Below are 15,761 nucleotides of genomic sequence, written 5' to 3' on the forward strand. Positions count from 1 at the left end.
TGCATTATGTCATGCACCTTAATACCTATACCTACCTTAAAAGTATTAATAAATCGTCATGTTGTCATACTTTATCAGTAATGTAATCAAGCAGTTAAATATTTAGTTCCGGAGATAAAAATATTGCTCAGGCTTTCGACTGATAAATTAAATAATCACTTAGAGAAGACCTCAATGACGTCAACGATACCCTATATTCAGGTTTAACAGATCCAAAATATTATATAGAAACTCTTTACCTTATCATAAATTATAATCAGTACGATCTCAGCTGCTTTTTGTACACGTGATAGTGGACCAATTACAATCACGTCATGAATTCTCCTGATTATGTTATGCTGTATTCTCCACCATAGCAACCTTGATTTCCCTCCAAACAACAGGTAGTCATGGTAACTCACAATGATATGCTAGTTGTACAGCTACAGTGGGCAGTGATAATCTGATTCGATGTTTTGTGAATTGTCTTATATAATTATAATTATTGGTTTGAAAGCACGTGAAGTGAAATTGTAAAGAAAATAGAAATTAGATCTCTGATTTAATGGGCCTCTCGGGATGGGGAGAATGTGTGAAACTTATTCTATCAATACCAAATATCAGTTTCTAACACACAGTCACACCTGATACACTCGTAAATACAGGCCCAACACTCAACAACTTTATTTATTAGTAAACTGTAGCCTGTATCACATGTATATAACCTGTACCACTTGTACAACCTGTAGACTGTAGAGTGTGCTGTTTTCAGTGATCGACCGGGATCCCGGCCCCGGCCCCGGATACGGCCGGGATTTGTGTTTTTCCCCGGCCTCGGCCCCGGCAAAACAATTTTCAAAATCCCGGCCCCGGCCAGAGGCCCCCAATCCCGGCCCCGGCTTTTTGTCAATTTTTGCCGGGATTTTGCCGGGATTTCTCGTATTTTCTGCCTCAATTTAAACCGATAGATTGTCAGAATTTATCTTGATTTTTAGACTTAAATTAAACACAAAATTTTCGGTAACATGAGATCGAGTGAAAAATATAAATACGAGGACTTGACATCATTCCAGTTTGATATTCAGAAAATTTCAACTTTGAATTTACAAAGAATGTAAAATATTAATGTTGATTAAAAAAGTTCGAGGTTGATTAAAAAGTTCGAGTAAAGTCATGTGTTCGTGTACCGTTTTCTTTCATATAACTAGTACAAACGTCATACAATTTAGTTCAGGAGCAAAAAACAGTAGAGAGTGAGGCCGACTCAATGCAGATGATGATGATAGTCATCAGATCACAGATGACTACTCGTTTCCGGTGTCAGCTTCAGTGTCCGAAATATCTATGTCCGGCTACAAGAAAGCCTTTCTGAGTTACATTTAACTATTAAAGAGAAATAATCGTTCCTCATCCTTTAAACATTGTGTAGCTGCCTTCTAGGTTGACCTTGAAGCTAGCTCACATTGATACGAGTTTCCGGAAACTTTCAAAAATTTTCAAAATTAGATTAAAAAATCCCGGCCCCGGCATATTTTAGCCAATCCCGGCCCCGGCCCCGGCCTTGGCAACATTTCAAAATCCCGGTTAATCCCGGCCCCGGCTGATTCAACTTGGTCCCGGCCCCGGCTAAATTTCGTCCCCGGTCGATCCCTGGCTGTTTTATTATTTCAGGAATTATCACAAAGATAACTGTAAGAAGATTGAAGAGTGTACACATTATATTATCTCTATAATGTGTACTCTCTTTTGTTAAGGTTATGTCCTAGTCCCTGACTGGTGATTAGATGTCCCTTTATTGACCCACATTGTTACACAGTTCCATTATATTCCACCTCAATAATATGCACAATTATAGAAATAATATTATAGAGATAATACTCCTAACCTCAGGAATACTACACTCATTGAATAACTACAGTTTAGTGTCGTTCGTCCGTGATATAATACAAGTGTAAGTCTTTGCTTCCTTGGTGGTGTACTCACTGTACAATGTATAAAAACACAGCTGTCAGGCACATCCTTAACTACTTACACTGGTCCGTAGTGTTATCATTCTGCAACAACTCAGACCTTATATACATAAATACTTAATGTCCAGTTTATCGTGTGCACGGATGTTTCCTTATATTAGATTCAAGTGAACACTCTGTGTGTCCTAACTCCTATGGAATAGAAGTCTAGATCAGTAGTAGCTCAGGAATTAAGGCTTTTGCCAGCACTACTGACAATCCGATGCAATCCCTACTGGCAGGCATTGCAGCTGACCCATTCGAAAGAATGCATCTCGCCATCCTTAAATGGACCCTTAGAGTTGGCAAAACTTGCAAGACTTGACCTAGAAGACTCACCAGCTCCGTCCAGGCACGCTTTTGTTGAGCAGAAGAAACTTAACTTAGGTTGGTTCAGAGTACTGGAATCGATGATAATGATACTCGACGAGAACAAACTAGAACATCAACTTTACAACCCATTGCTATGTCAAAAAGGGCACACAACCGATTTATTAAGCTATGGGAAACAGAAAGACAAAGCAGTAAGAAGCTTACTTTCGACAATAAAGTTAATGGGGCTTTCAAAGCGGAGCCGTACCTCACTCTACCGTCGAGAACTGGAAGCAACTTAGTCACTAGGATCCGAATGAGTGGACATAAGCTAAACGTAGAAACTGGAAGATATGGGAGCAGAAATAGTAGTCGACATCACAGAATCTGTGAATGCAGCGAAAAGTCCGTGATAGAGCTCCTCCTTAATCTTCCAGGTGTTGATCCGATAATAGAAGATGAAGAACACTTCCTTTGAACATGTCCCAGGTACCATTCCAGTAGGACTAACATGAAGGAGCCCACAAAGTCTTTGCTATTTCATGACATGAAGAACCTAGATTTCTACCGGAGCACATAGTGGAATTCACCAAGTTCGTCGCTCAGATACGCAGAATACGATTTCCTATCAAGAAGAAACACCAACATTAGTGTCACAGTTCGAAACTTCGCCTTTCCTCCGCATCCCCTTCATTTGCACTTTAACATCTTCACAATAGAGACTAGATTGGTCACAGGTAGTTATTGTATATCTCTATTTGAACTGATTTAATTTAAGAGCCCAATAGCAAATAGAGTAGAATGGATACCCTGTCGGCTGTCAACTTCGTGGGAATTATATGCAATTGTTACCAGTTGTCTGTTATCTCTAAGGAGGATCAATGAGATCAAAGGCGTTCCTATCCTTATTCGGGTTAGAAACGACATCTGGGTCCCTACCCTCGTGCACAAGATTATTCTCAATTTTCTTCTTGTGTTCCACAACTGTATTTTATCAATTACCACAGGCCTGCCTTCCGAGATCGCATTAATAAACGGAAAAACATCATTGAAATCTTATTTTTATAACCTATACCCTGGGCGAAACTAAATTAAAATAGTTTCTCCAATATAAAACTGATTTATAGATTGGAACAGCCCTTAAGCGCTTGGTATATAGACTTTAATTCTATTTAAATTCTATATACGTACGTAAGTATAATTATCTGCACCCAGGAATTCATAAAAACTGCGAAATCTTGCAGCTTCGAGAAAATGAATTACCACAATGATATCAGAGTTCAGACTACGCAATATGTAAGTCAACGAAAATAAATCCCATGGAAAAAGCGCTTGATGAATCGCTAATGAGAGCGGAAACTGGAAAAAAGACGGTCAAGCAAAAACCCTTGCAAATCTGATCGAAGATATTCTCTCGAAGGTTGGCTCTTGCTTGTAAAAGATGTATCAAGTCCATAGTTGGTTCGTGCGCACTAATTCTAAACGCACTTTTAAAACCGAACGCACTTTACGCACGAAAAATTTTAAAAAACGCACTTTTAAATCTGTTTCTAACAAATCAGTGCGTGGGCACGGAAAAAGTGGAGAAACTTGTATATATTGGATATCCACGGTAATCTGCGCAATATCAGTGCATCTGAAAAGACTGGTGCAGCTGCACGTGGTAGTTCTTTTTTACACTACCTAAGTAAGATGTAGGAATGAAGAATTTTGTCATTTTTTAATTCGAAACACAAACATTAGTGTCACAGTTCGAAACTTCGCCTTTCCTCCGCATCCCCTTCATTTGCACTTTAACATCTGCACTCCACTCCAACTCAATCACGTCGTTGACTCCTTTACCACACCCACACGGACATAATATCTCAAGCATCTTTATTCTTCACACTTCACTTTGTTGTTTTTGTTTTTCTGTAAGGGTTTGCGAGCTTTTCGTTCTTTTTGTTAGCTACTAACTTGATCAATTTGCACTCGCCTTTAGAGTGACAACATGACATATTGGTAACGGTTTCTTCTACTTGGATTTCGGACTTTCAATTTTTTAGCAACGCTGATCTGACATTATTTCACTATAATATATATTATAGATATATCTTTTGTAAAGATTTAGTTAAACTTACTCTAATGGTTTGGCCAGTAAAACGGGTAGGAAAGGAGGAAAGGGGGAGGAAGGGGAGGGGAGAGCTAGAGGGGGGAGGGGGAGAATGATAAACGAGGTTGGATCTCAAGCTGTTTGCTGAACGGTACACCCCCTCCCCCTGCTCAGTTGCTCACTATTACCCTCAAACAGGACAATAGACGATGGGGATGGAGAGAGTCACACGGAGTCGTATGAAGTTCACTTTGATGGTAGTAAGGAACTGTATAAAATGAAGATCCCTCTTAGTCAGGGACGTACTTCGGTGAGTTGCTGACAATCGCAACTTTTGTTTATTTTTCCCCTGAATTTAAAAGAATTGTGGAGAATCATGAGACTTTCAGAATTATATCGTTTTTGTATCAGGTTACATGACAATTTGATAACATGATTACGAAAGTAATGAGAAATGTGCTAGCGTGAGGAATGTGCGAGCATCTGGTTTCAAGGACGGCTTCAGGCCTCTAAGCTAATTACAGCTTATTATAGTTTCCGTAATATTAGGAGATGGTATTTGAAGTAACTTGTCGTCAGGATTCTCAGTGATTTGGCCAGGAAAGGCCAGGTGCAATAAGCAGCTCTACAATATACATTCTCACCTTTACTGTGGACAGTGATAGTGTAAGAATAATAGGTTTTATGCATTATGGGTTTGTTTAATTTGTAATTATAACTGTTCATAATGTAACAGAATAATTATAGGCTGAAGTGTGCAAGAGTGGATTTTCTCTCCCAATTTATCACAATATATCAAATTTAAATACGTGTATTTAACTGCCAGCTTCACAAATTACTGATTATCTAGCTGATGTTCATATCATGTTCATTGTTCCTAATAATACCAATGTTACATAAGTATGTTAGTGCTAATTATCGACTTTAAGTTCAGTTACATTGACATAATAGAAAACTGTAAAAGTATAAATTTGCTATGTAAAATGTTCAGTAAGAGATTATTTGTTTTGAAGAATTTACAACGCTCTGTTCACTGTTCAATTTATAACGCTTCTGTTCACTGTCAGTGACTTTGCATAATTCTCGAAGTACAAAGATCACTTGGGTTAGATCTCTAGAGCTCTAGTCTAGGGAACACCTGAGTAGTTGGAACAGAAAAATAAAAATTCAAAGTATAGATGTCCTCTTTCCCAGGTCCTGTTCTTCACCCTCTCTCTCTGTTTTCCCTCCCTCTCTCTCTCTCTCTCTCTCTCTCTCTCTCTCTCTCTCTCCCTCTCTCTCTCTCTCTCTCTCTCTCTCTCTCTCTCTCTCTCTCTCTCTCTCTCTCTCTCTCTCTCTCTCTCTCTCTCTCTCTCTCTCTCTCTCCCTCTATCTCTCACCCTCTATCTCTCCCTCTCTCTCTCCCTTACTCTCTCCCTCTCTCCCTTACTCTCTCTCCCTCTCTCTCTCTCTCTCTCTCTCTCTCTCTCTCCCTCTTTCTCTCTCTCTCTCTCTCTCTCTCTCTCTCTCTCTCTCTCTCTCTCTCTCTCTCTCTCTCTCTCTCTCTCTCTCTCTCTCTCTCTCTCTCTCTCTCTCCCCGGATTTCCTCTAGTCCCCTAAGTCGACCGTTGCTTGACTGTACTATAGATATACATTTTTGTGCTGTGCTCAAGGTTTGCCCCAGATCATTCCAACAGAATGCCAAGTTTCCTCATTGTCTATTGTCAGCTGTATTCTTTGTTAAACATAATACCTATATTTAAGAATGCATACTTTTGTCTCGGAGGATTGTTAAGCATCTCCATGCTCTTAGCAAGGACGTGTTTAATATCTAGCACTTTGTTCCAACATAATTATCTCTCTCACAATTAGTTCTCTCATAATTATCTCTTTGTGTTATAGTGAGATTTTAATCCAAAAGTAGATATTATTTCCATCCTAGTAAAATTTACTGTGCATTATTATTAGAGTTATTGGAAAGAGCCGCTCTCACATCAGAAATTCTTGATTTCTATTACCGACTTTAAACATAGTGGTACTATTTTAAAATAACAAGACCGTCAAACTTGCTATACTAGGTTAAGTACAATTTCCACTATTTTACAATAAAAAACCTGACTAAGTGACATAGTCGTGATTGTGTTACTATTACTAGCTTTACGCTCGGTAATGGAAATACTAAGGATCTTTATCTAATTGTAATGGTGTCGCTTGTTCACAAGTGCTCATGGGAAAGTTTAATTTTTGGAGATTAGACTCCACAACCTACATAGTGTTAGTTACTATTATATTGATAGTTACATATTATATTCTTAATACTCATAACGGTGAACTAGACTTGGCGTAGGAAATCAGTTTTTCTCATATTGTATATTGTTGCTGAGGTCTAAACGTATTAAGCAAGAGTGATAAAGGCCCGGCCTGTGGTGAGCAAATATCTATTTTAATATGCTGTCCGTAAAAATGTCAATTATTTACTGATTCAATTCCACATATTCAGGACTGTGGCCACATTAGATTACATACTAATAATAAGATAGCAGTGTGGCCTGTGAGTGTGTGAAAATGAATCATCAGTCCACTGTGCATTAGTCGTTACAGGCGCGGTAATCCTATGTGTGCACAGTATAGGTGGATAGTAGCTCATCTCATAAGTCATACGGTATACAGTGTACACCTAAAGGTTATATTAAGTTCCTCCAACAGTGGTACTAAGAACAGATCAATATTTCAGTTTCTTTAAAAAATGTTTGTGTGAAAGCCGTGTCTTGTTACTGGGTGTATTGTTACTGGGTGACTTAACTTATAGCCATCAAGCCACACATGGTCCTAAATTCTTTCTCAAGCTAGGTAGTTCGGCCTATGTTAGTCATGTGAAATTTATTCATAAGCACAAATTTGTGCTTATATAATGTTTCCATGGCAGAGGTCGTAGCTTTGTTTAAGCCTGTCAATAACTAAGAATAAGAAAGTTCGGCGCCCGCCATGATTGGTATATGGTACGCGCTGGCGCCACTACATACAGACATAAAGGCAATCGCGCTGTGGATGTAATTATTGATCGCTCGATCGAAAAGCGCGGCCTGCGCGCGTGGCTTACATGCACTCTGTTTTAATTAATTTATTTATTTAATTTAAACGATATTTCCCACGATCAATGGTGAACCCGCATATTTCGCGTATCTTGAACGTCTTCATGTGGCGTTAACAAGTGAAGTAAGGGCTCCAAAGGATTCAAGGAATACGGTATCTAGAATAAATTTTCCATAGAGCGACATTTTTAGCTTCTTTTGATAGGAGGTCACGCGGACTTTGGGCGAGATCAGATATTTTCCTTTCCTTAATCTCTTATCTTTTTCAGATTCCTGCAGGACAATGGATTTATCCGTTCCAGTTTCAACTTCCAATGGATGTAAGCGAAACCAAATTTCAACCAATCTCCTAATTTAACTTTGAGTTGGATATTGTTTCTTTCTGATGTGAAAGCAGCAGAGGCGGCTATTGAGGGCGTCCAGGCGTCCGTGGACGCCTTAAAATTATTATCTGGTGGCTGGTGCTTAAAATAGAAATAGTAATTAGTAATAGTGTTAGGAAATAACAAATCGCAATATAAAGGTCTTCATTTACTATCATACGTTTTAATGTAAGCGCACGCATGATCTTCGTGAAATTTTGTGTTGTAGGGAGTCCAATCCTACCTCTGGACTACTCAGCCGCGCAGTTTTAACACATAGTTAATTGTAAACGTTACAAAGCACATCGTGCGCATCCCACTACAGGTAATCTATTATGATTTGCCTCGATTTGGGGGTCCAGGACCCTTTGCAATTTGACTGCTATATGATACTGCGCGGCTGAGATCGTACACGTGTGGTGTCCTGTTTCACCCATGTTATAAGTTTTTGTTTTTGTTTGCTGTCGCCTGTTATGTAAAGTGTTACACATTACATTTACAAGGCCCTGTGTGTAATGTAATCGGTAGTTTGGAGGGATCAGCTTGAGCCGGCTCCCAAGCCCCCCTCCCCCCCAGTCCATCGAATGGACCCCCAACAAAACTGCCAGCCAGCTCCCACGAGCCGCCTCTGGAAAGCAGTGGCCACTGTGTGCAAGTTCTCTTAGCACACCTCGCAATATTCATAAGAGGTTAATCATTAATGTTTATTATTTATTAATTGTACATTTTGCAGTTGCCAGCATCGTTTAAATTCAAGGATAACCAGTGGAGCCACGGAGAAGACAATAAAATAAAAGCAAAGATTGAGTACACCTTCAAAGGAACTGTTGACGTAAATGGTGCATTCGCCAAAGATCTGAAGGGAAAATTAGATGTCGCCATCCTCAGTGTTCCACTTAACACAATTCCTATCGGCAAGATGTCCAAAACTGAGACGGTAACTATTTTGTTTAACTTAATTGTTTTAGTAGACGACTCCGTCCTGTCTGAAATAAAAGAACTTTTACCCGAGTAAAATATTTGAGATTGTTTATCCCTCAGGTTATGATGTGTTGTTGCATACCTCGAGGAGAAGTTGAGATGATGGTGGAGGCAGATAAGGGTGCCTACTACTGTGGAGAGACCGCGCAGATGCACGTGCAAGTTGACAACAGGAGTTCCAGTGACGTAAGTGCTGCGGAATTAGTTGTGAAATATTGTCGTAAATTAGTTTCAACTCTCTGGAATAAACTCAACGTAGAAATTATGGTTAATTCAAAAGTGCACCAATCTTAAACACACTCAGATCAGCTCAGGTACACTTGAAATCCGAAAAGTCCTTCATAAATCAGAATTAAAAGCCAATCATACGCCCGCATTTAATCACTCTGAACTCGCACGATATGTGGATTTGCAGTGCTTGTAAATACTACCTTTTACTAACTTTTAAACCCCCTACTCTCATACTGACAGATTGACAAGATGAAGGCGAAGTTTTACCGTATCCTGACTCTGCGAGCAGATGGACACAGCACAAGATTCAAGCACCTCATGAGTGAACTGCACTACGACGTTAGTTCCTCAGATTAGCTTACTAGCACAACATGAGATATGAGAACGTTCCTTTATTAAGATTTATAGTGTGTACTACATGAATAACAGGCTGCAGATCTTTGTGTTTATAAATGTAAATTCTACACGCAGTAGAAACTAGAACGGCTCGAAGGTTCTGAATCGTAAAGTGTTCAATTTATCGTTATGGATTACGAACATAAAGACGAATTGCTGTTTACTTTTTACGATGGGAAATCATTTTAGTATGACCCAATTCTCTACAGTAATAGAAATTAAAAATAAGATTTGATTACTTTCAGGGGTGCGAGTCAGGGGACAAGTTGGATCAGCACCAACAGCTACCCATGAGCGGAGAGTTCCTGCCTGTAACTAACTCTAAACACATTACTTGCGAGTAAGTACCCTTTTTAAATGAAGACACCATGTCTCATTTGTATCAAGAAATCTATTGAAAACAAAATTGAGGGAATTTAAAGGGCAATATCAGCTGTGCTGTAAGACCTGCATAGGAAAAAAATCGTGTAAAACCTTGTTCAGCTCTTACTTCTTTAAAGAAAATGCAACACAAAAGATTCAATTTATTAGCATCACGTGGTATTGCTGACAATTCATTTCAGACGGCGGTAGTTAAACTACCATACACATGATACAAAATATCGTTTATAAAGCGAATCAACAATTTGTTGGAGTTTTTAACTCTTATCTGTTTCTTCTCCATTTTACCCCCTTTTTTATTCTTTCATTCGTCAAAGAAATCAAACGATACCATAATAAAGCATATTTTGTTAAAATGAAATGTTTTCCCAATTTTTCCCTTTTTGCCAAAATCAATGATTATAAGATTCAAGTCAAGTAGTAGTAAGAGTAGTCGGCCGCTCCATTCACCACAATTTTCAGTTAGTAACACGACTATAAAGTATAATATAGTGGCCCTCTCTAACTAAGCTATTCCTCAGTTATAGTCATTCTCATCTCGTCAGCTGATATCTCTGTGAACTGTCCAGTACTGGTGCAGGTACAAGGCAGTCTCTTGTGTTGCCATGTCTGGGTGTAAGGAATTGTAGCCCTGAAACATTAGCCTGAGTTGAGTTATCCACTTGGGGTGGCCTATGAAGTTACGAAGTTTATCAACATGGACATTTAATCGGAAAGTTAATCGCAAATAAAGTGAATCTTTGAAAGCCAACATAATCTAATTTAACCGATGCGGTTATCAATCGTTGTTCCATGATTAACCACTAACCAGCATGATTTACGATGTTTTTCTATGATGAGATTATCCTGACCTGTATTTGAAGAGAAGAGCCTCACACGTGACACTTTTGCCAGCCGAAGCCGCACAGTTGAATGTAGCTGTCTTTGTCTTGGTCTCCGATCTCGAATTACCTGCAGAAAAGGAGTAGCTGGCCGTAATTGACGCTGTAACTGTACCCTCACCCACAAACGGTATTCCAACTGAGAACTCAGTACCAACAGTGACGCTTGCTCCAGCTGTGTGTGTGAATGTGGCCGTTTCTTGAACTGACTCGCTCACCGTGAAGGTGGAGGATTGTGTGACTGACCCGTCTCTGTTATCTATGTGCTGGTACCCCACCCTGTCAGGCGCAAACGCCTTAACGTGCCCCCCTGTTGTGTCATATGTAACTGATTTAAACTCATAGTCATCACGGTTGATGGTTTTGGAACAGTCACACTCGATGTTATTCAAGCAAGCCTGCGGGTGGACTGTGAACCACTCCCAACTATACGCCTTGGTCCTATCCACATCCACAGTGCCGTCCTGTTGTGCTGACAGATATCTGCCGTGGTACGACTGGAACGCCACTTTATCCTCGTACTGGTGCACCTTAAACCTTTCCAAGCTATATGCAGCATTCCTGTTCCACACCAGATGGTGCCTGGTAGAGGCTGAAAGGTATTTGTTCCATTTAGACTTGAGGGAGCCGGTGTCCTTGCCATTCTGAACGAATCTGATAACTTCATAGCTGCCATAGTAGCTCCTATCCCAGTCGACGGTACCATCCGGCTGAGCACTCAAAAACTTGCCCCACCTGTTGACCAAACCAAACTGGGAGCACTTGAAATATCCTCCACACGGCACATAGGTCACCTCGCCACTAGGACTGTCTCTCAATCTCCAGTCCTTTCTTAAGGTGTACCTCCAGCCCCCCTCTCGGGTGATACCAAAGCAATCTGACTTCTGTAAGCACTGGGTCTTTGCTGTGTTGAGGTCCCTATAGGCGTGTGTTCCAGAAGAATAAGTGTATACAAACTTATTGTTGTGGGTGCACCACTTGTTAACGCCCTTACTGTCTCCTAATGTCACAAGACACAGCAGTATTAGTACTGATAGTTTCAACATAGCTGTACTGCAAGGAGTTGCGGTTAAATTGATTAAGGCCATCAAATATGATTTATCATAATGATAATATAAGTACAATATTAGCGGTTAATAAACGACTAACACTTAAAAGTTAAAATTTATTCGAATGGACTGATCTAAAAAAGAAAATTGAACCCTGGCCAGGAGGTGACCGGGACATGATTTCAGGCCTTACCGGGACCGGGACCGGGACCGGGACCGGGACTGAGATTATCAATTTACCGGGACCGGGACCGGGATGAAAAATGTGACGGGACCGGGACCGGGATAGCTCAAAATTGCCAATCCCGGTACCGGGATTCCTGGTACCGGGAATTCCGGTCGATTACTGGTTAATTCATGATCATAATTTATTACTCAAACTTGTTTAGCAATTTTAAACATTGTTGTATTTGGCTCAGAGGATGTTTAAAGATGAAATTCACAATGAATGAAAGGAAAAACTTAAAATCACAATGAATGAAATTATGTAAAAGATCCCGGTCAAAATCCCGGCAAATTTGAGTGATTGACCGGGACCGGGACCGGGACCAAGAATCCCGAATTAACCGGGACCGGGATCATAAATAAATAAATCAGCATTTGACCGGGACCGGGACCGGGATAGCTCAAAATTGCCAATCCCGGTACCGGGATTCCCGGAACCGGGAATCCCGGTCACCTCTTGACCCTGGCTGCCACAAACAAAGACTAATGATTTTATGCAGAGTGCAGAGCTTTTCAAAAGCCCTTCACGTGTATTTCATGAATCATTTCGTGTCAGCTCAAAAAGAAAACGAACCCACAAATTTACAAGAAAAACAGTTGCGAGGTATTCCTGTACCTATTGGGCTGACGTAATATCTGGCTTTGATCGAATCAAATTTACCGGAAGGAGTTATCTAGTATGGGGGGGGGGGGGGGGGGGATCCCTTACAAATATTTACAACAACACTGCTACACAGACGGGTCACGTACAGACTCAGGAAGTGGGGCTGGCTATATCATCACCACTGACAATAACAACACTTCCCTAGAGGAGAGATCATTCAAACTTCCAAATATGGGCACCGGTGAGCGGTTGGGGTCCAGGACCCCCTCTAAAGTTCGGTCACCGGTCAGAGTTTGTTGGTCAACTGCTATCTCAAAATCAATTTTCACCCAAAAATACCCCTTGTCCCCCCCCCCCCCCCCCCCATCCTCATGCTATCCTCTCGTGGGCCATCCTCTCGTGGCCCAGCCTCTCTTAAAAAACAACCAGGATCTACTAAAATACACAATTTAACGAGTCCAATGTAATTATAATATGTCCCTATTGTAATGAGACGTTCTTTAAATTCCGTCTCAAACAAAACCGCCCAACTGAGGCATCTTGGTGTCTCTAATTGGGCATCCTGCCAGATCTTGTGTCAACCCGATCACCTGATCCCATATGCTTGCTATATCTTGTGGGGTGCCCAATAGGCTTTGCTCTGCACAAATATTTTATGAGATATCAATTCAAGGGAAAAATATCAACATCAACAGCGTCTGTAATATTTTATCAAGGTTTTTCTCGTCTTGCTAATTGAAGTATAATCCAATCGGCAGTCTGCAAAAATTTGTATTTTACAGACTGCCTAACCATTTACTCAAATTCCGCCGATTATCTTAATCAAATAACCGCATCCTGGTATATTCTATAATTCACCTTAAGTTAATTACGGTTTTCGTTACCTAAAGTTGACTCGGAGGAATTGGAACAGAGTGGTAGAACTGTAAAAGTGGATATTAATATTATCAAAATATTAATTATTATCTGGTATCGATAAAAATTATTATCTTGAATGCCAAATTGCTTCCAGGCCTTCTGCATGGGCAAAACCGTACAGCAAGGACATCCACCGGGTTCACCAAGGATGGGCACATAGGTCACTCCACACTATGCTCTGTCAAATGTTGCTTATATACCAAGGATCTACAGGAAATATTTCCTTGTAAGTTTAGAGGGCGATATGTAGGAGAAAGCCACTTTAAAATATTCGTTTCTAAAATTTTGTAACACAATATTTTGAAGGGCTTCAGATATTTTGTTATTGTAGATTTTAATGTGGCCAAGCAAAAACGCAAAAAATTCTCCGGGGTGTAGCTCCAAATACTTATGAACTGTCTTGCTTTACTCGCCGATATTGCGAAAGTCAAAAATTCGCGAGCGGGCCACAGAAAACAGAAAATTTGTATCTGGGAGGAAATTTGTAACTTTCTGGATGTGAGTCCACAATAAAGAAGTGTAAGTACATGAACAAAAATAAGTAAAAGGCGTGGTGTGCTCGATTCTTTGCTTATATTGCCCTTCCAATTTCCAAAACCCCGACCATCATCATCAATTATTACTAATCATCACTAATTATTACTAATTACCTATAACTAATTACATCTATTTACCCCAGGTATCGTATAGAGATAGAGTGTGCTATCCCGTGGGCCGCTGACGTGGAGCTTCATATCCCACTGGGCTTGTATGAGCCACCCCGTGTCCAGTGGGGCTACCAACCTCCTTCCGAGATGGTCTACTACCCTCCCCCTCCTCTCGAGTAGAGCCCTTCTAGAGTATAATCTTAGGACAGCTCAAGACGTCTTTTTATTTTGGAAATATTACTGAAGTATCCGACCTATTGCTGTCATCATTAGTAAGTTAGTTTTGATATGGATCGGTGGTATTAGTTTGGTTGTGAATTAAGTAAATCATGTTAAATAATTTCTTTTTTTCATTTCTTAGCCACCAAATATTTTTTAAATAGTATTGGTCATGAAATGCGGTCATGAAACTCGATTTTTCATGGACAAAAAGAATACTTTTTAAAAGATGCGGGTCACTCAATATGGCTCACTAATAGTAACCGACAATTTTTTATAATATTTCATCATTTTTACAAAAGCCATCAAATTATAACATTTTAAACATGAACTGTTGTAAATTTGTGATTATAATAAATTCTGGTCGGTTAGAATGTGATTTTTTTCTGAAATGTAGTATAATGAACACCATTACAACCGTTTAGTTGATCAGTAAAGCCTTTAGAACCAACCGAGAACAAACGGTTCTAATTTTACTCGCGAGTATTTTGTAAAATGTTGCATGTTGTTAATTCGAAACTCAAGTATCATAGGTAGAGATTATACCTGTAGCCATTGGCTCTACTGGGTCAATCATACCGTATCTCTTTTTGGTCCGTTTGCATCTCCAATGGATACCAATATCACCAATGGTGACACATGTTATCTTTTATCATACTTTTAGCCACATTTAGGATGAATTTTGAAGTAGTTTGGAAATCTGAATGTTATAATAGAAGTTATAACATTTTATCTTTAGTAGATGGTTGTGTAACTGAGATAGATAATAGTATTTCTAGTTATCACGTTAACACATATTTTGTTATTTTCGACTGTACCAAACTGATCTATTAGTATTAAATTCTGAAACTGTTCATTTTCAATTGTCGGAGTTTTTTTAGGGACTGAGGTCAAATATCCCCGGAATATGATGTGAAATTTAGGTACTGTACCACAGTGGAAACTGCTTGCCAGCCAATAAGCACTCATTAACCACGTCACGTGATTGATTACACAAGTCCGATAAGGTACCTAGTTACACACCAATACGGCTAGTGTTACATTCCGTTATTGTGTTTGTGACCACGTATCCAACGTGCGCCACTGTCAGTTACATTCGATAGAGCTTTGTTTGAAACTCATAGAATATATCCCCCTCCAAAGCTCCAAGGTTATCGCAAAGCTTTAAGTTTGTAGCGCAATATTATATACTGTTCACAAGATCAAGATCAGGTTTAGAATTTTATTACGTTTTATTTGTTTATAATTTTGGCATCATCAGAATACTATGATAAACTGTCAGACGAATTCGTTACTTCGTCGAATTCGGTTACTTCGTCCAGCTTTTCCTTGTTTTCAGTCATACTATCTTGAACAATGAACACAGTGATCATTATCAAGGCTTGTTTCTTCATCATGTATCTT

The 15,761-nt window shown here is 39.7% G+C and overlaps 3 protein-coding genes across 3 annotated transcripts in view; 2 read left to right on the forward strand and 1 right to left on the reverse strand.

Moving 5' to 3' along the window:
- The window catches only part of LOC134811132 (arrestin domain-containing protein A-like), a 103,448-nt gene extending 88,242 nt beyond the window's left edge, over positions 1–15,206 (forward strand). Inside the window, exons 4-10 of the mRNA XM_063817871.1 lie at positions 4,591–4,702; positions 7,733–7,783; positions 8,559–8,762; positions 8,867–8,992; positions 9,278–9,376; positions 9,679–9,773; positions 14,171–15,206. Coding sequence (XP_063673941.1) covers positions 4,591–4,702; positions 7,733–7,783; positions 8,559–8,762; positions 8,867–8,992; positions 9,278–9,376; positions 9,679–9,773; positions 14,171–14,318 — 835 coding nt within the window. The 3' untranslated portion in view covers positions 14,319–15,206. The remainder of the gene's footprint in view (positions 1–4,590; positions 4,703–7,732; positions 7,784–8,558; positions 8,763–8,866; positions 8,993–9,277; positions 9,377–9,678; positions 9,774–14,170) is intronic.
- The window catches only part of LOC134811143 (calmodulin, striated muscle-like), a 42,441-nt gene that overhangs the window by 619 nt on the left and 26,061 nt on the right, over positions 1–15,761 (forward strand). The window lies entirely within an intron of this gene.
- LOC134811122 (uncharacterized) lies at positions 9,767–11,892 on the reverse strand. The gene is made up of 2 exons (XM_063817863.1): positions 10,666–11,892; positions 9,767–10,445 (listed from the first exon to the last, which is right to left on the reverse strand). Exons 1-2 carry the CDS (start codon positions 11,781–11,783, stop codon positions 10,325–10,327), a joined length of 1,239 nt encoding a protein of 412 aa, XP_063673933.1. The 5' UTR covers positions 11,784–11,892; the 3' UTR covers positions 9,767–10,324.

Source organism: Bolinopsis microptera, chromosome 1 (genome assembly GCF_026151205.1).
Source record: "Bolinopsis microptera isolate Bmic1 chromosome 1, MBARI_Bmic_1.0, whole genome shotgun sequence".
NCBI lineage: Eukaryota > Metazoa > Ctenophora > Tentaculata > Lobata > Bolinopsidae > Bolinopsis > Bolinopsis microptera.